Here is a 20041-nt window from a genome sequence, read left to right as displayed (position 1 = left end):
TTCGTTATCATCTGTTCCCCTTCCACCTCCTTTCCATTCTTCCAAAGATCTCCTTTCTTTTTTCTTAATTGCACCTATGACGATCTCATCAACTTTTTGTAATGCCTGTGGTATTTCACAAGGAAACAAGATGAAACTATTGGTGGCAGAACATATTTTCATTGTGGTGGTTGAGGGTGGTGGCTAAGCCCCCCCCCCAAAAAAAAAAAATACTTATAAGTCAAAAGGGGCAGACTGTGCAAGTAAATATTTTTACCATCACTCAGATTACTTTCTGCCTGAAGTAGCTGTGTGTTTAAATTAAAGAAAATCACCATCTGTGATGAATGTGCATATTTTTCCAAACGGATTTCGGTAGGTCTACAAATGAGCTCAGTTGCAAAAGGGGTTAGATCCATTTTTCATCAACTTAAAATGATTTTTTTTTGGTCTCAATGTATAGACTTTTAGTAGCTCCATAAGATGATAAGAAAAGTTGAATTTCCCATTAAAAAGCGAACAAAAATGACAAAGAAAAATCCCCTTTTTTCAAAAGGGGTTAGATCCATTTCAGTTTGCTTGCAAAAGGGGTTAGATCCACAAAGGAAATTTTTGGAAAAGAATGTTAAAAAAAAAGTATGAAGATAGGTAGATTTTTTTATATCCAATTTTATGTTCACATGGTAGGGTATCATGAATATTTAGTTTCGCATAAAAATATTGCAATATGGGAGAATAAAAAAAAAGATTTTCTTGGAGTGGATCTAATACCCCTTTTGCAATCAAACTCTTTGAAGAGCTCACTTGTCAAAAGGGGTTAGATCCATTTTTCATAAAATTTTATTGCTTTTTGTTCTAAAAACCTATAGATTTTTAGTCGCTCTGATGATACCAAAGAAAATGTGAAATTCCCATTAAAACGTGAATAAAAGTGGCAAAGAAAAATCACGTTTTCATTCAAAAGGGATTGGATCCATTTCAGTTTGCTTGCAAAAGGGGTTAGATCCATAATAGTTGTTTTTAAAAAAAATTGGAAAAAAAAATTGAAGACAGGTAGATTTCTTTTATACCCAATTTTATGTTCACACGGTAGGGTTAACAATTTAGTTTCTCATAAAAATATTGCAACATGATTTTCTTTTTCTTGGAATGGTCCAAATAAGAAGGAATACCCCCCCCCCTGGATGAACCACATGTGATCCAACTCTACTTATTGCAGTACCTTTCTTAATCTATCAACAACAAAACAAAAACAAAAATTGATATGAACCTTCTTTCAAAACTTTTGTATGCCTCGCTCGATCAATAACACAAGTTCCATCATATATACCGATCCGGGGAGGGGGGGGAGGGGTCAAATGTATTACTGTACACAAGCGTGGCCAAATTATTTCCAAACACCCCCTAAACGATTTTTTCTCTGTGTGCAAAACAACCCTCTAAACAAATTTTTTGCGAGTTTCATTAACACATTTTGACCCCAGCGGCGTAACAGGGGTCGGTGGCCAGGGGGGCAAGAGCCCAAAATTCCCGGTCATATCATGGTATGAACAGGCGTAATGGTGTAATGAGGCGACGATTTTGAGAGGGCCAGACATTGCGTATCAGGCAGAATTTATCTTTAAAAAAAGTTGCGAGCGAGCAAAATTTTTGACATATTTAATACAAAAATCAAATTTTGTGATAGATTTTGACATATGATATCCAGAGAATAATATATTTCACTCTTCTCTCTTTCCATTCCTTTTTAGTGGTCTGTATGCCACTCTGAACATGATTCTTTGCAACAGTAGCGTGAAGAGTAAAAAACGAGAGGCGCAGTATGGCGCAAGTGCTAAAAAGCTGCTTAATATAAGTCCCGAGCGAGCAAAGCGAGCGAGAATGAAAATCACATTTTCATGAGAATTTAACTTTGAGATATTTTTTGACATTGTATTCAGTAAATAAAATCATATCTTCCACTTTTCCTTTGCTTTTCTTTCCTCCTTTTTTTCTTGGTTGTAGAACTTTTGGGGACCATGGCCCAACCCTTCCATAATAATATACGGCAGTGCTTTGCGGTTGGGGTCCGTCTGGACCCCCCGGAACTTCTTGATATCAAAGCCATTTAAACCTCGCAGATTGCCGCTATTTTTAATCAAATCGCGGGTATATACAGAATATAGCTTTTACACAACACATTTATTAAATCCAGTTGAACCAAATATTTTGAGGGGGCAAAACAGCAATGTGGGAAAATTCGTAAAAAGTCGCCAAAGAGCGAAGCGAGCTGGAAAAATGCCTATTGAAATAAAATTTTAATTATGTGATAGATATCCATTATATTCAGCAAATAACACATTTCATTGTTTCCATTCATTTCATTATACGTTGTCTCCTATATAATTTCTTTTATTTCCTCTTGGGTGTGGAACGAAGACCCCCCCCCCCCGACTGTACGCCACTGATTGAACGTAACGCTTAATGTATGAAGGGTCCCTATAGGGGGGCGTTATAGAGCCATTTGGAGGTTATAGATGAAGAGCCCCTACTGCGAGGGGTCTGGGGCAAAGCCCCGGTAGCTTATTTGCATACTGAATTTAGCAAGCTTATAATAGCACAATGTTGTATGCAGTCCATCTTTCTTCCCGCTCTTTATTTTCTATCCTCGGCAGCCTGGTCATGTTATTAAGTTTTTTTCTTGTCCCTTTTCTTTGTTTTCCAATTTAGCTTTTGACTATATTACATTCTACCTTCATTTAATTCCCGTTATTGTTTGCCTCTTTGTCATCTTTTAATTTATTTCCCATCATGCTATTGCATTACATAGGCCTATTTCGGAATGATTTGTTTTTTCTCAAATGTTCTTTCGTTCATTTTCCCGCTTTCCTTCCTTTTCCATTAAAAATATATTATCTGCTTCGTTTTCTTTTCCCTTTTCCCTATCCTTTTCCCTTTTCCCTTTCCTTTTCCTCCTTTCCTTTTCCCTTTTCCTTTCCCTTTCTTTCTCCCTCCCTTTTATTTTTTCCCCGTTTTTTGTCTCACCTGCATAGCAGAGTGAGACTATAGGCGCCGCTTTTCCGACGGCGGCGGCGGCGGCGGCGTCAACACCAAATCTTAACCTGAGGTTAAGTTTTTGAAATGACAGCATAACTTAGAAAGTATATGGACCTAGTTCATGAAACTTGGCCATAAGGTTAATCAAGTATTACTGAACATCCTGCCTGAGTTTCATGTCACATGACCAAGGTCAAAGGTCATTTAGGGTCAATGAACTTAGACCATGTTGGGGGAATCAACATCAAAATCGTAACCTAAGGTTAAGTTTTTGAAATGTCATCATAACTTAGAAAATATATGGACCTAGTTCATGAAACTTATACATAAGGTTAATCAAGTATCACTGAACATCCTGCATGAGTTTCACATCACATGACCAAGGTCAAAGGTCATTTAGGGTCAATGAACTTTGGCCGAATTGGGGGTATCTGTTGAATTACCATCATAACTTTGAAAGGTTATGGATCTGATTCATGAAACTTGGACATAATAGTAATCAAGTATTACTGAACATCCTGTGCAAGTTTCAGGTCACATGATCAAGGTCAAAGGTCATTTAGGGTCAATGAACTTTGGCCAAATTGGGGTATTTGTTGAATTACAGCCATAAATTTGAAAGTGTGTTGGTCTAGTTCATAAAACTTGGACATAATAGTAATCAAGTTTCACTGAACATCCTGTGCGAGTTTCAGGTCACATGATCAAGGTCAAAGGTCATGTAAGGTCAAAGAACTTTGGCCACGTACGTTGGGGGTATTTGTTGAATTGCCATCATATCTCTATAAGTGTATTGGTCTAGTTCATAAAACGTGGAAATAAGAGTAACCAAGTATCACTGAACATCTTGTGCGAGTTATAGTAGTTTTCAAAATCAGCACTGCTGCTATATTGAATCGCGTGATGCAGGTGAGACGGCCAGAGGCATTCCACTTGTTTTATTTTCCCGGTGAAATCCGCCAGGGGAGGGCAACTTGCCCCCCCGCCTGGTACGCCACTGTTTGGCCCCTAAACAAGTTGTCGCCAGAATATGACCCTAAACAAGTTTGGTCTTCTTGCTAACAATATATTTAAATATAGACGACACTATATTCATGGGTATTGCATACCCCCCAGTGCAGTTTTATGGTTAAAATACCACAATCAGGAAGAACCTGAACACTTCAGAAACGAGGAGGAAAAAGTTTGGGGGAAAAACGTACCCTAAACACGTTTGGCTAGTCTGAGAAAAAAAAAAGCATTGGAAAAAAAACCATACCCTAAATACATTTGTCCCCGCGATTAGCCATTGACCAGTTTTTCAAAACCACCCTCATTTTTGAAAATTTGTGTTTTTTATACCCTTAACGAGTGCACGCGCGGCCCGCATCCAAAACTGACAAAACACCCCCTAAACGCGTTTTTTTTGTCACGCGTGTACACGTACAGCAATATATTTAACTGGCCCCCGGGATACCGATAGGCCTATACCATCCTCACTTTTGAAGTGGAAGTCCGTCCTGACTTTGATTTGCTTCTATTAAAGCAGAAAAAAAGAGAAGAACATGTTTAAATGGAGATTTGATAATTTTTTTTTAAATCTATATGGCTAACATAGTCATGAGTATTCTGATGTGCGATTAGGTCCCTAAAATAAATTCCACTTTGTCCTATATACTAGCCCTACACCCCAGCAACAAGTGGAATTAAATAAGAATAGAAAGTTCAGACAAGAAGAGTGCTGAAAAAATCATAGAAATTTGATGTAAAATATCAATATCAGACGTACTGAATTGGTTTTGCTGAACATATGCAAAAAGAAAATACTTATACATGACAGAGAGTGGTCCCCTGTTGAGAATATACTGTAACTGTTATACATTAATATTCAATCAAAACCACCAGTTATCTTTCAGTTTTTGTATCAGGTTCACCCTGGAGGGGGTGGGGGTAGACAGCATCCGCTCGAGAATCGTCCTAAGAAAGCAGCCTCAATATTAAATCGAGAACAGGCCGATGGGACCCTCTATACGCGGAATTTATTGTGCAGAAAGTCCCAGATTTGCCAATTGCATGATCTATTCAAGTTAGTCCATTGTGATTTTCTCATTTCTGGCATTTTTTAAAACTCTATTCGCGTTTCGCGCCTACTCGTGAAAACACCCCCTTTGTGTCTACGTTAGTATTCGCGCGGATGCTGTCCAATGGCAGAACCCCCCAGAATCTGTTGTTGTTTTATTTACTTGTGATTATAGTGATCTGCTTTAATTTGATTATTTTTCTTCCAGGGCATTGTTGTACGATTATTGTTTTTTTTTATGCTATGAAAATCCGATGATAAAACATAAAAAAGTTATTTGTTAAATTTGACTTAGTTTAAAAGATAAGTCCACCCCAACAAAAAGTTGATTCGAATAAAAAGAGAAAATCCAACAAAGCATAACACTGAAAATTTCATCAAAATCAGTTGTAAAATAAGAAAGTTATGACATTTTAAAGTTTTGCTTGATTTCAAAAAACAGTTATATGCACACCCTGGTCGGTATGCAAATGAGGAGACTGATGACATCATCCACTCACTTTTTCTTTGTATTTTATGAGATGAAATATGGAATCTTCTAATTTTCTTCTCATTGTCATATGAAACAACGATTAATTCTCCCTGAACCCGTGGAATTAGCATTATTTAGCATTATTTGGTTCAGTCAAGTTGGTCCTTATTGTCAAATATGTAAAAGATGAAATATTGTATACTAGCTAGTAATTCAAACTATAAAAAAAAAAAAGAAATATTGAGTGAAGGACATCATCGACTGTCTCATTTGCATGTTACTGAATTGTGCGTATCACTGTTTTGTGAAAAATAAGCGAAACTTTGAAATGTCATAACTTTCCTATTTTACATCAGATTTTAATGAGATTTTTAGCGTTATGCTAGTTTGATTTTTCTCTCTTTTATTCAAATCAACATTTCTCTGGGGTGGACTTGACCTTAATAAATAAAATTAGATGCACAATGCAGGCGATAAATAAATCGATGACATAATCCACTCACCAGTGGCGTACCTAGGATTTTTCACAGGGGGGGCAAAATTGGCCGCCCAAAAATTTGACAAGCAAAAAAAAAAAAAAAAAAAAAAAAAAAAAGGGGTCATCAATACAAAATAAAGATTTTCGTACCAGAAAAAATTTGACAAGCAAAAAAAAAAAAAAAAAAAAAAAAAAAAAAAAAAGGTCTTCAAAATCTCGTCAGGGGGGGCAGAGTGCCCCCCCTGCCCCCCCCCCCCCGTAGGTACGCTAGTGCCACTCACTATTTATTGTGTATTTTAAATTATTCACAATAAGAAATAATTCTAAATTTCATTCTTTATAATGAAAAACATAACGTAAGTAAAAATGTGACATTGTCATTCCGGTATGTGAATAAATCAAGACATTCATCAGATCTTCTAGATTAAAAACCCCAAAGAATTAGTGATTATGTGACATTATTCATTGTGTCATTTGCTTACTGATCAGGATGTTCCACTGTTTAGTGAAAATAAGTGAAGCTCTGAAATGTCATAATTTTCTTAATTGCATCGGATTTTTAACTTCTATTGATTTGGGATTTTCCTCTATTTAAATAAACTTGATATTGGGATGATATTGATCTTAAAGATCTTGTTTAGTTTTCTGGGAAAATGGTACTTTATAGATTTTATATTACAGGGGGAGGCAGGGGTGGATCCAGCCTTCGCCAAAAGGGGGCCCGGAATTTTTCTTCAGCCATATTTTCGCCAATCGGCCGCTCGAAGATGATTTTTGGTTTCTTTGAAGGGGTAGTCCTAATATTTACTTCTTAGATTTATTCTTATAAATCAACATAAATACATAATTACATAATATGATAATCCTTATATATATATAATGCGAGCGCAAAGCGCGAGCTGAATTTTTTTTGACACTTTTACCTAAAGAATAGAAATTCTATAAGCACTTTTGTAACTTTAACAGAATTAACTAAACAATTGATGCGAGCGCGAAGCACTGAACAAAACACTCTATTCATGTTTTTTTAAATAATGAATAGGATAAGTAATTGGGGATCTTCCTTACATTAATAATGCGAGCGCAAAGTGCGAGCAGAAAATTTTTATATACGTTTAATTTGAACTGATCGAAAAGGTACCTGTTAAGGACTGCTTGCAATTTGCCAACAATCAAATAATGCGAGCGCGAAGCGCGAGCTGAAACATTTTGACATTTTTACACAGAGAATGGAAAATTTCAATCAATTTTTGTAACCGTGAGCAGGATAGCTATCTAACTAAACAATTTATGCGAGCGCGAAGCCCGAGCGGAAAAAAATCCCTAAAAATGGGACACTCTATTCATGTTTTGTAAATCATTAAAAAGACTGAGCAATAAGGGATCTTCCTACCTCAATAATGCGAGCACAAAGCGCGAGCAGAAAAATTTTGATATTGTGATCTGAAACTGGATAATGAATTAAATAGAGAACAAGTTGAGTATCTGAATAAACATGCGTGCGCATGTTTCATATTTAGACCTAGAATCTATGCATTCTAAATACACATTTTATCATGAAAATCAAAGCGAGCGCGAGCTTAAACTATTTGATATGGCCGATCTGAAAAAAAAGTCAACTTTGCTCTATATATTTCCAGCACTTTGTAGGAAAATTGTGAGGTGGATATGGATCGCATTTAATAAAGAGCTGATATTTTTCATTATCATTACTCTGCATGAGTTTTGACATAGGACCGGGACATCCTTAGGACATGTCATCATATGAAAATGATGACAATGAGAACAATTTTGTTTTAAAATTAATATCTTATTCATTAATGCCTAATGATCGAGGGCGCGAAATCTGATGATATCATAGCCTGAAAACTGGACATTTCAAGGATAGCTTTATAACTAAACAATTTATGCGAGCGGAAAATTTTTCGAGATTTAGACTTAAAAGCCAGTCAAAATGCGAGCGTGCAGCGCTAGCTGATACTTTGTTAACAATCAGACCTGAAAAGGGGTATTTTGAAAAAATTATGGAATACACAAAAATAATAGGTTCCTGATAAATCAAAATTTGCTAGCGCGCAGCGAGAGCAGAAAATGTTGATATTCATACCATAAAACTGACATTTTTACAGAACACTTTTTAAAAATCAATTTGTAAATCACACAAAATAATGAAAGATCGATTTCCGAGGTGAAATATATTTCATACATTGACTTCCAAACTTGATATTTAAGCTCCATATTGAACAAGATATGAAGACCACCTAACAGGCAATGCGCGCGAAGCGCCAGCTAAAAATTTAATATAGTGACATGAAAGATTCTTTTTATTTTCCAAGTCTTAATTCCCCTCATCCTATTTTATTGACTCGTCTTCCTCCTCTTCTTTTTTCTCCTCTTTTTTCTCCTCCTTTTTTCCCCCTTTCTTTCCTTTTTTTGCTCCGCTAATAGGGGAGGGGGCGGGCCCTCGGCCCCCCTGGATCCGCCTATGGGGAGGGGTGTAGTCTGCAAGTTTCAAAAAAGGACTTAGACGTAAGACTAGGCTACAGTCTGTGTGTAAACGGTACGGGGTACGGTCTTCATGCATGCAGAAGACTACCGAGCAAGCTAAATCAATATGTCAGCGCCCATGAAACTTCTTCAAGCAATAAAGAAGAATTCTTTTCTTCGTTACGGACTTCCTATGTTGGTATGATTTTTAAGTTCCATAAGTTTTTAAGACACACAATATTCATTGCATTAATGGTGTTCGTTTTGACAGTTTTATTTAAAGATAAAGACGTTTGTGAAAGACTTTAATTTAGCAATTTAATGTTCAGTCCCGTACTATCATATTGACGTACCGGTATCCACTATATATTTAATTCGCTTATCTATCGGAGCCGAGTCTTGTCGATTGTCTGCAATTCACCACACTGTCTATGTTGAGTATGTTCCATTACGGCAAGACTTGTGTCCCCTACACTGAAATTGAAAAAAAGTATGGAAAACAGGAGGTTTATCAAAAATTATCTAATTAGAAGAGATTAAGGAAGGAAAATTGGATTTAAAAAATATGAAGTTTAAATTCTGTCAAAATCTCGATGTTTGTAACTCCCAATGGCATTGGTTTATTTAGTCAGAAAAATGAATACCCAATACTCTTGGAGAGTAGACGTTTAGGCATAAATATTCATTATAGGTGTAAATTTAATCATAGGCGTAAATATTCATATCTGAATGGTACGCACCTTAACCTAAGACCCAAGAAAACGACGATAACTGTTATGAAACCCATGGCTTTCAACAATTCCTGCTACAGTGCTAGCTCGGTGAGTAGGCCCTAAGGCTAAAGTGACAGACTGGAGATGCCTCGTTCTGCAGCGAGAGGTTCAAATCCAAGTTCCAACCAGAAGTATTGAGAAGAAATAAAGAAGAAAAAGAGAATGAAAGAAGGGGTTTTGGAGAAACATTTTTTTTAATTAGTGGAGGGGACATAGGGAAGTCTTTCCAATAATACAACTCGCGCTCAAAAAGGTATTCAAAATAGATTTGTAACAAAATGAACAACAAATACCATCTAACGTTAGATCTAATTCCAATTCATAGTCCAGCTGTTCTCCATTGAGTTTTGACAGCTACGTTACTACAGTTTACTCTTGTCTAGGTTAGAATCTTACATTTATTTGATTTATTTAATTCAAGGCTTGAGATTCTTGTTTAATCACCAGACATTCAGCACAGTCATAGAGGTTGTTAAATGAAGACAAGATTATTGTACATTGCCATGGCATAGGATGAGGGGATGTGCGTGTGTGAGGTCAGAATGTAATTGACGTAATACTTAGTTACAGGAACATAATTATTGTCTCGCCTGCATACCAGAGCGAGACTATAGCCTATAGGCGCCGCTTTTCCGACGGCGGTGGCGGCATCGTAAACATTGAAATCTTAACCAAGGTTAAATTTTGAAATGTTATCATAACTCAGAAAGTATATAGACCTAGTTCATAAAACTTGGACATAATGGTAATCAAGTATTACTGAACATCTTGTCTGAGTTTCAGGTCACATGACCAAGGTCAAAGGTCATTTAGGGTCAATGATCTTAGACCATGTTGGGGAAATCAATATCGAAATATTAACCAAGGTTAAGTTTTTTGAAATGTTGTCATAACTTCAAAAGTATATGGACCTAGTTCATAAAACGTAGACATAAGGGTAATAATGTACCACTAAAGATCCTGCCTGAGTTTCAGGTCACATGGTTAAGGTCAAAGGTCACTTAGGGTCAACGAACTTTGGCCATGTTAGGGTTATTTGAGGAATTGTCATAACTTTGACATTTTATGGATCTAGTTCATGAAACGTGGACATAAGAGCAATCAAGTATCCTTGAACATCCTGTGTGAGTTTCCAGTCACATGACCAAGGTCAAAGGTAATTTAGGGTCAACAAACTTTGGTAATGCTGGGGTTATTTGTGGAATTGTCATCATAACTTTGAAAGTCTATGGATCTAGTTCATGAAACGTGGACATAAGAGCAGCAGTCTATCCCTGAATACCCTCTATGCATTTCAGGAACATGGCCAAGATCAAAGGTCATTTAAAGGTCAATGAACTCTAGCCGTGTTGGGAGTATGTGTTGAATTGGCATAACTAAGGAAGTTTATGGATCTAGCTCATGAAACATCGACATAAGGATAATCAACTATGAATGATTGTTTTGCACGTCTTAGGTCACATGATCATGGTCAAAGATCATTTTGGGTCAATGGGCATCATATTAGTGTTTTCTTCTGTGAATAATATTCATTAGAAAGTCAAAAGGGGCCTAAGCTATTGATCCTAGCAGAATCTTCGTCGGAGGCAAAATGACAAATCTAATATACTAATATTCATTAGCTATTTTCAAAGGAAGCACTGCTGCTATATCGCATTGCGTAATGCAGGCGGGACTGCCAGAGGCGTTCCACTTGTTAATATAAATTATGCTTGTCGTACTTGCTTATATATCACCTAATACCAATATTACTTTATAGTTAAATTCTATTTATAAATAAGGAAATTGTAAGTCAATCTAAGACTGAGTCAGATCAAGTGTAGTCGAAAGCCCATCTGTAAACAGCTTCAAATCCAATTTGTTGAAATATTGGAACTCCAGAGAAGAGAAATTTGACCCTAATGAAGTTTTGCCTGTCCATGTTCAAATGCTGTACTGCGCCGTTAAATGTGTCTAGAATTCTTCACGAGAAGCCATTGAGATGCAAATAAGTTATTAACTTTAAATGCCTACATCCAAGGTATAAATTTTACTTTGATTTGATTTTTGTTTTTATTCTAGGTATTGGTTATTGGTGGTGCCTATGGACTGAAAGAGTTTCGATCTCTCAGATATGAAATCATTGATAAGAGAAAAACGGTAAGATGAGAAATGAGTGAAGATCAGATATGAAATCACTGGCGTAAATCGCGGGGGGGGGGATGGGGGGGATATAGGGGATATATCCCCCCCACTTTTCGAGGAGGGGGGATGGCCTGTACAAACATCCCCCCCACTTTTTACGAAAGAAATGAAAAAAAAATCACAAGAGATAATTGTTTTATTGGTGAAAATTCTTCCTAAAATACCGCTTAACAAATAAAACAATATTATTGAATCATAAAATGCAAATAAAGAGCCAGTTCACCATTTCCAAACGAAATACGTATGTCCTTATTATAACATTGAAGAGAAACCCCCGTTTCTTCCAATTCATCAATGTTGGGGTCTTTGGGAAGGGAATAAGATGGAATGTCAAAATTTTTTGAATGTAATCTCTAATAAAACCATTAAACCATCAGTGGGGTAAAACAGATAATAATATTGGAGGGGTATTTGTCATATGGACATACAGTGGCGTAACTACGGGGGGCATGGGGGGCACATCCCCCCCCCCCCATCGGCTGACCAAAAAAAAAAAAAACGAGGAAAAGGAGAAAAGAGGGAGAAAGGAAGAGAAACAATCAGGGTACTAATGGATAATTCGTTTTTCATTCCCGATCATCGCAGAGCAAAAACGGAAATCAACCTCATGGTTTGGTCTCTGAAAACACAAAAACGAAATCACAACGAGAAAAACCTGTTGTGATTTCGTTTTTGGAGATCAAAAACAGAAGAATGAAATCAAAAATACTTTTGGGCTCTTTCTGATACCTCATTCTATACTTGTGTTTGTTATATATAAATCATAACTTTATGAAACATAATTTGCCCAGGGCCTACGTCTTCATTGTTCCTGGTGCTCGCACTGTCTGTTTAACGAGATATATAATCCTGTTGTACTAAAACATCCCGTTTTCAAGTTAATATAAACCAAATATATTTCCTAGCACTTAAGTTATCATTGTTTATGTAGTGACATATGCTTCTTTTTCATGACTCAAAAAAGTGATTGCTCCATGTTAAGGTCTTCGTATATATATGAAACATTTCCTGTCCGTGATTACGTTCGCATTAGTGGATTGGTGAGATATGTCTGCTCTTCATGAATTCCTATAATCAGTCCTTAAAATGTCCCTTCTTCTGAACTGAATATCAAATATTTTCAGCTCGCGCTTCGCGCTCGCATCATTTGGTTAATGAAATACGTATGGTCCTAGTTAATTCCTACAAAGAAACCTTAGAATGCCCCACTTCAGGTCTGAATTATCTAAATTTTCAGCTCGCGCTTCGCGCTCGCATTGTTTAGCGAGACAGGTACATATCATGATTACACAAATTTGATTATAATGTTCCTGTTTAGGTGTGAATATAAAAAAATTCAGCTCGCGCTTCGCGCTCGCATTATTTGATCTTTGAGATACATACCCGTTTAATGACATTGTCCTTAAAATGTCTCTATTAGGTCAGTATAACTGGCAACTGAGCGCGCTTCGCGCGCTCATTAGCGCACTCACTCGGTGATTCAAAAATTTTGCTGGTGCCCCTCCCCCCCAATGCCGTGGCCCACGATACGCCACTGTGGACATATCAATGTCAATTCCTTGCATATCTAAAAACATGATTGCAAAAAAATGCCAAATATTTCATAATTCCTATAATCAGTCCTTAAAATGTCCCTTCTTCTGAACTGAATATCAAAAATTTTCAGCTCGCGCTTCGCGCTCGCATCATTTGGTTAATGAAATACGTATGGTCCTAGTTAATTCCTACAAAGAAACCTTAGAATGCCCCACTTCAGGTCTGAATTATCTAAATTTTCAGCTCGCGCTTCGCGCTCGCATTGTTTAGCGAGACAGGTACATATCATGATTACACAAATTTGATTATAATGTTCCTGTTTAGGTGTGAATATAAGAAAATTCAGCTCGCGCTTCGCGCTCGCATTATTTGATCTTTGAGATACATACCCGTTTAATGACATTGTCCTTAAAATGTCTCTATTAGGTCAGTATAACTGGCAACTGAGCGCGCTTCGCGCGCTCATTAGCGCACTCACTCGGTGATTCAAAAATTTTGCTGGTGCCCCTCCCCCCCAATGCCGTGGCCCACGATACGCCACTGTGGACATATCAATGTCAATTCCTTGCATATCTAAAAACATGATTGCAAAAAAATGCCAAAATATTTCAGTCATCCCCCCCACCCATCAACACGGATTTACGCCAGTGTATGAAATCATTGACAAGAAAAAATTGTAAGATGTGAAATGAGTGAGGATCGGTTTGGTATTTTGATAAAAGTAAAATAAAAAAGTCACAAAGACACTGGTCATTTTCTTTAGCATCCAGAGAATTAGCAAATATTCCATGAAACTGATGTAAAGTTAAATTGGTATCACCTGTGTCATTTATAATGACATTGCATCATGTGCCAGAATCATTGCTGAATATATATGGATAGAAAAACTTATATCCATTTGGTTTATTCAATTTCAACCCATCAATTACTAATTTTCTTTATGCAAGTAGAATCTGGTTCTCATTGTGGGGTGTAAAATTAAACAGTTGTAGGAATTATATTTTGGCAAACCAGGATCTGATAATTGGGGTAATATATATATCTGTGAAGCGGTTAAAGATGTTTTTGCAATGTATTAAGCGCAATGTAAAAGTGGATAACACTTATACACAAGCATTCCAACCCAACTTTGTGCAAAACTGAGCTGAGCTGAATACCGAACTGAACTGCAAAGAAGTCAAACAAAAGGATACAATTGTCAATATAACGGCTTAACAGTATGTTTAAATGGTAAATGGTGTTTTTTTGTTTTGTTTTGTTTTACCTCATTGCTTAGAAAGCATAATTGCTTGTAAGCAAGCAACCAGAGGTCTGACGGCTTAAGGTTCTCTCCGAGGGACCTGGTAATAAGGATTAAACCCTGGTCACCGGAATCTGAAACCCCTGCTCTACCGACTGAGATATTGTGCCTCCTCTTAAAGGGAAGAAAATAAATGTGATTAAACTTGAATTTGACCATCTCATATTATGTTAAGGTTGATCCAGAAACTGAGGCAAGAATGAAACAACTTCAGAAAGAGAAAAAGGCTTCTGTTGCTGAAGAATATGAGGTACCCTGTTATTACTACACTATCATGTATTGTTTCCACAATGCAATTTATTTGCAGGTACTTTAATGTAATATTTTGTGTTGAAAAAAAAAGTAATGTGATAATATAAGTGAAATAGTTATGTCATTCTGTACCTGTTAATTATTTTATTGTTGGTTGATTGTTTCTATTTCATTTTGGGCTTCTGTTTATTATTTTTGTCCATGAGAATACTCTATTGTGTTTTGCAGTGATTAAATCAAAACAGATAATTCCTCAAATACTGTGTGGGGGGTAGATTACCTGTATAAATTCAAGTAATAAGACAACAACTTAAAGTTTTATAATCATGATTTTCTTCTCTCATCTTTGCAGAAAATGCAACAGTCTGATCTGGACAACTGGCACAATATCCGAGGACCCAGACCATGGGAGGATTCTAAAGAGTTTCAGATGATGCAAAGAGAAAATAATGAGAAAAGCAAACATATATCAACAAAGAGATAACAGTAATCTATCTATACATCAGGTTTTATGCATATCTCATTGAAAGAAAGACTATTCAACAATGTGTTATCATCTGTCATTGTTTCACTGTTTTCTTTTTTTTTTAATGAAACATCAATAGATATTTTACAGATTGCACACAGGGCATTTGTGAATTATATAAAAATAATTGTGTAATATTTAGATAGTCATATTATATTTAAAAAATCTTATCGATGATTTGTTGAACTTCACTTTGTTAAGAAATTTAAATGAGTTTGACTTGATCATTTGAGTATCTGTGCAGGTTTTATATACAATGGTTTTCTGATTTTGATTTGTCTTTGAATACAAGAACCTTATGCATCAAGGTATATTAAAGTACTTTGGAAACCAAAACTAGAATAGAATTTGTACCATGCAGAGTTTAGAACTTTGCTTGATCTTTCAATCATCTTTGTACAGAGTGTGTAGGAATTATAAATATGCAATTAAAAGAAATTTATCCTGTTTTAAGGAATGATGGCATGAAGAAGATACTAAATGTTTGTAAAAACCTTAAAGTTTATTAAATTATTGATTAACATCTTTGTTAAAAATCAAAACTTATTTTGGTACTTTAAAATAAAATATGAGTCATAGTTCAATAATACCAAACTAAAATTCTCACATTGTTAATGTCCATTACAATTACAAAAATATTTTTGTTTAGTTAAGTGATATGAACATAATGAATGAGTTATAGCTTGAAAAGACCAATTAGATAATCTCAGTTCTCAAAATTTAATATCTGTGCCAATTTTTGAGGATTATATCTGACAACTGTTATCAAATTTTTCCCTGATAACAAGATTTATGCTGAAACTGTTTGTATTAAAGTAACACGTCTGATGTGTTCCATTCAAAACTTTGTTGGTTTCAGGATTTTGAATAGATAACTATTTTTATAATTTGTTTGTATTATCCATTTCTTCCAGTTTATCAATATTCTCAATGGTTTTCTTTACCCTTTGACTCTCATAGTACTGTTTAAACAAGGATAGGGCTGTTCCATATCACTAAACCTTATTATATTTCTGAAATTTGTTTTAATTATGTTCATTCAACTGTAAATTGCCAATTTGTCTACTGCCAACTCGTCCACTCACCACATGGTCTACTTTCATGTAGTCTAATGTATGCCATTCCGTCCATCAACATTTTGTCTAACAACCATTTGGTCCAATCATCACTTCATCTCATAACCAGTTGGTCTAATATCCATTTCATTTTCATTCATTTTGCACAATTTAACACTTAGTCCAATAAGACCAAATAGTATATGGATCTTATGGCTATTGGACCGACAGGTTGTTAGACGGAATGGCATTAGACTAAATAAAAGTAGACCATGTGGTGAGTGGACGAACTGATGGTAGACCAAATGATAGTAGACGAATTGGAAATAAACCCATTCAACAAGTATGTTTTTATGTAAGGAATTTGAGCAATGTTTTAAAAATGTTACGAGCATTGTGATATTAAATTTGTATTCTCATAGTATGAATTGATATTTACAGTGACTCTTGTATTGGAAGTATTGTGTTTCTGAGTATATTAAGGCGCATTTGTAAACCAAAATGTTGAGAGGGGCTTGGATCATGCACAAATGAAAAAAAGTAGAGTGTGAACATTGGGAGCAGGGGCAGGCAATTTCTGCAGAATGTTAATCTATACACCTACACTGGTCATACCTGTCCAATTATTCACTTCTTCAATTACAATCTTAGATATTTGATTTAATCAGAGTTCACTTATTCTTTAAAAGCAAGCACAGCTATCGCAGATAAATTTGCACATTAAAATGAACAATCTTGATGCAAAATTTCCTCCATCTCTTAAATTTCTAAATGTCAAATAAAAAGCAAGGAGGGTTATATTTTATAATATCCCCAAAACACAGAAAACCTTTTTAAAAACCACAGCCTTTGCCCCAGGATAACCAGATAGAATGAGCTCAAGAGGTATAGATTTGAACCAAGAAAAGATTTTTAGAGTTTAATTTAAAAAAAAACTTGTTTTTTGAAAATTCTAAATCTGCAATCTGGTTTTTTTTTTTTTTTTTTTTTTTTTTTTTGGGGGGGGGGACTCCCATTCTTTTTTTAACCTGTTCATTTATTCATTTTGGTTTATTTATTTATTTAGGCAGTGAAATCTCTCATCATATAAGAATAGTCCACAATTACAATAAAATTAAGTTGAATACAGTGAGAAATATCAAATAATCACATTAACTGAAACGTTCATCAAAACCAGAAGGAAAATAAGAAAGTTCGGAAATTTACAGTTTCACTAAATTTCACTAATGCACATAACGTGTGATTTACATTGAGGAGTCAATATCATACCCTAATTCTTTTGTATTTTACAATATGAATTATTGGTTATTTAGATTTTGTAGAATAAGATCGGAAAAAAATAATTAAAACGTGATTACGTTACTACAATAACAATGAATTACATTGCCCATGTATAAGGAGGAGACAAACTTTGTAATATGAATAAGAGTTTTTAAACAATGAAATAGTTCATAAAATATGACATGAAATTTCATTTTTCATGCAATAAGATTGAATAGAAATAATGAATGTCTGATATAATTGGTTCCCTCATTTGCATACATCTGGTGTTTTGCATATTAACGTTCAGTGAATTATCTTGCATACATTTTTGATGGAATTTCAGTCTTATGTTTGCTTGATTTTTTTTATTTGTAACTTATTTATTAAGACAATCAAAGTAAATCATACCAACTCGTTGGGGGTGAACTTGGCCTTAGATACTGTTTTCAGATGCTCAGTACACACACACATACCCACACACACTCACATTATACCAATACAAGAAAAAAAAATATATGTATGTATCATTTTTGTCTCACCTGCATAGCAGAGTGAGACTATAGGCGCCGCTTTTCCGACGGCGACGGCGGCGGCGGCGGCGGCGACGGCGGCGTCAACACCAAATCTTAACCTGAGGTTAAGTTTTTGAAATGACAGCATAACTTAGAAAGTATATGGACCTAGTTCATGAAACTTGGCCATAAGGTTAATCAAGTATTACTGAACATCCTGCCTGAGTTTCATGTCACATGACCAAGGTCAAAGGTCATTTAGGGTCAATGAACTTAGACCATGTTGGGGGAATCAACATCAAAATCTTAACCTAAGGTTAAGTTTTTGAAATGTCATCATAACTTAGAAAATATATGGACCTAGTTCATGAAACTTATACATAAGGTTAATCAAGTATCACTGAACATCCTGCATGAGTTTCACATCACATGACCAAGGTCAAAGGTCATTTAGGGGCAATGAACTTTGGCCGAATTGGGGGTATCTGTTGAATTACCATCATAACTTTGAAAGTTTATGGATCTGATTCATGAAACTTGGACATAATAGTAATCAAGTATTACTGAACATCCTGTGCAAGTTTCAGGTCACATGATCAAGGTCAAAGGTCATTTAGGGTCAATGAACTTTGGCCAAATTGGGGTATTTGTTGAATTACAGCCATAAATTTGAAAGTGTGTTGGTCTAGTTCATAAAACTTGGACATAATAGTAATCAAGTATCACTGAACATCCTGTGCGAGTTTCAGGTCACATGATCAAGGTCAAAGGTCATGTAAGGTCAAAGAACTTTGGCCACGTTGGGGGTATTTGTTGAATTGCCATCATATCTCTATAAGTGTATTGGTCTAGTTCATAAAACATGGAAATAAGAGTAACCAAGTATCACTGAACATCTTGTGCGAGTTATAGTAGTTTTCAAAATCAGCACTGCTGCTATATTGAATCGCGTGATGCAGGTGAGACGGCCAGAGGCATTCCACTTGTTATTGTTTTTGCTTCATTTTTTTTATTATAAAGCCAGTGATGTACAATACGACATTGTTATGAAAATATGTATCCAGCTTATGAAGTTATACCCAACTTACTAAATAAAGAATCACATAACAGGAATATCGTCTTTAACTTTGATTATGTTGAAATAACAAACAGAAAAGAAACGGACTCTCATTGTACTATATGAATAAAGGAAAAATCTTTATGTGATAAGAATAGGAATAATTCATATTTTATGAACAATAAGAATATGATATTTATGAATATAGTGACAAAATTAATACTATTCATGACATACATGTATGTTATTTCTTAAAGGGGTATTCCATGTTTAACATAATATGATTTGGACAGAGACAGATAAATCAGATAAACAAAATTCTGAAAGTTTCAACAAAATCTGACAAGGAATAATGAAGTTATGGCATTTTAAAGATATGCATCATTTCGGTTTAACAGTTCTATGCATGTCTTCATGAATATTCAGTGAGAAACTGATCATGTCATATCCCCACTTGCTCTTTTGTAATTGTATTTTATTTTATGACATCATATTTATTCATTTATTTTATCCTCTTAAGAACTAAGGAAGTGGATTGACAACAGATTTAATGTATTAAATATTCATTGCTGTAACGTATTTTATCATAAGGGAGACATTATACAGACAAGTATTGAACTATAAAATAATTATGATTTCATGAAATGACATAAGAAAAGGGAAAGTGTGGATGTGACCAGTGTTGTAGTGCCTTGATGCTCGGCCTTAGCCTTAATTAAGGCGCCTACTTTTTCAAAGCCTTTGTCTTGAACATTGAAGCCTTGGCCTTGAGGATTTTGAGCTTTGAAATTTCAAGGCATTTTGTATTTTGTACTCTCATTTGTTTGTTATATAAGTAATTATAAATGTTTCAATTGTTCTGTATATATAATGGCACTAATGGTCAATACTACCAGTCAGCAGTAGCAGCCGCAGTAGTAAATGTACTAGCAGTGCCATCAATTGAAATTATCACCATCATTAAGAATTATCATCACATACATGTATGCATAGGCGGATCCAGGGGGGGCCGAGGGGCCCGGGACCCCCTATTGGCGGAGAAAAAAAATGAAAAAAGGGGAAAGAAAGAAAA

At 35.4% G+C, this 20041-nt stretch overlaps 1 protein-coding gene across 1 annotated transcript; it reads left to right on the top strand.

Moving 5' to 3' along the window:
• The first annotated feature begins 8470 nt into the window (after window positions 1-8470).
• Window positions 8471-16561, top strand: LOC129265130 (cytochrome c oxidase assembly protein COX16 homolog, mitochondrial-like). Its single transcript, XM_054903121.2, has 4 exons — window positions 8471-8710; window positions 11346-11423; window positions 14480-14554; window positions 14909-16561. Exons 1-4 carry the CDS (start codon window positions 8639-8641, stop codon window positions 15038-15040), a joined length of 357 nt encoding a protein of 118 aa, XP_054759096.1. The 5' UTR covers window positions 8471-8638; the 3' UTR covers window positions 15041-16561.
• Window positions 16562-20041: the final 3480 nt, after the last annotated feature.

This window comes from Lytechinus pictus, chromosome 7, assembly GCF_037042905.1.
Source record: "Lytechinus pictus isolate F3 Inbred chromosome 7, Lp3.0, whole genome shotgun sequence".
NCBI lineage: Eukaryota > Metazoa > Echinodermata > Echinoidea > Temnopleuroida > Toxopneustidae > Lytechinus > Lytechinus pictus.
Note: the sequence above shows the minus strand (reverse complement) of the source record. Positions and strands in the feature narration are given on the sequence as shown.

Bases quoted from the DNA above. Each gene is read 5' to 3' on its own strand.
- LOC129265130 (XM_054903121.2), top strand. From the start codon at position 8,639: ATGTCAGCGCCCATGAAACTTCTTCAAGCAATAAAGAAGAATTCTTTT. The intron at 11,424-14,479 runs GTAAGATGAGAA...TATTATGTTAAG, and splicing joins TCATTGATAAGAGAAAAACG to GTTGATCCAGAAACTGAGGC. The intron at 14,555-14,908 runs GTACCCTGTTAT...TCATCTTTGCAG, and splicing joins CTGTTGCTGAAGAATATGAG to AAAATGCAACAGTCTGATCT.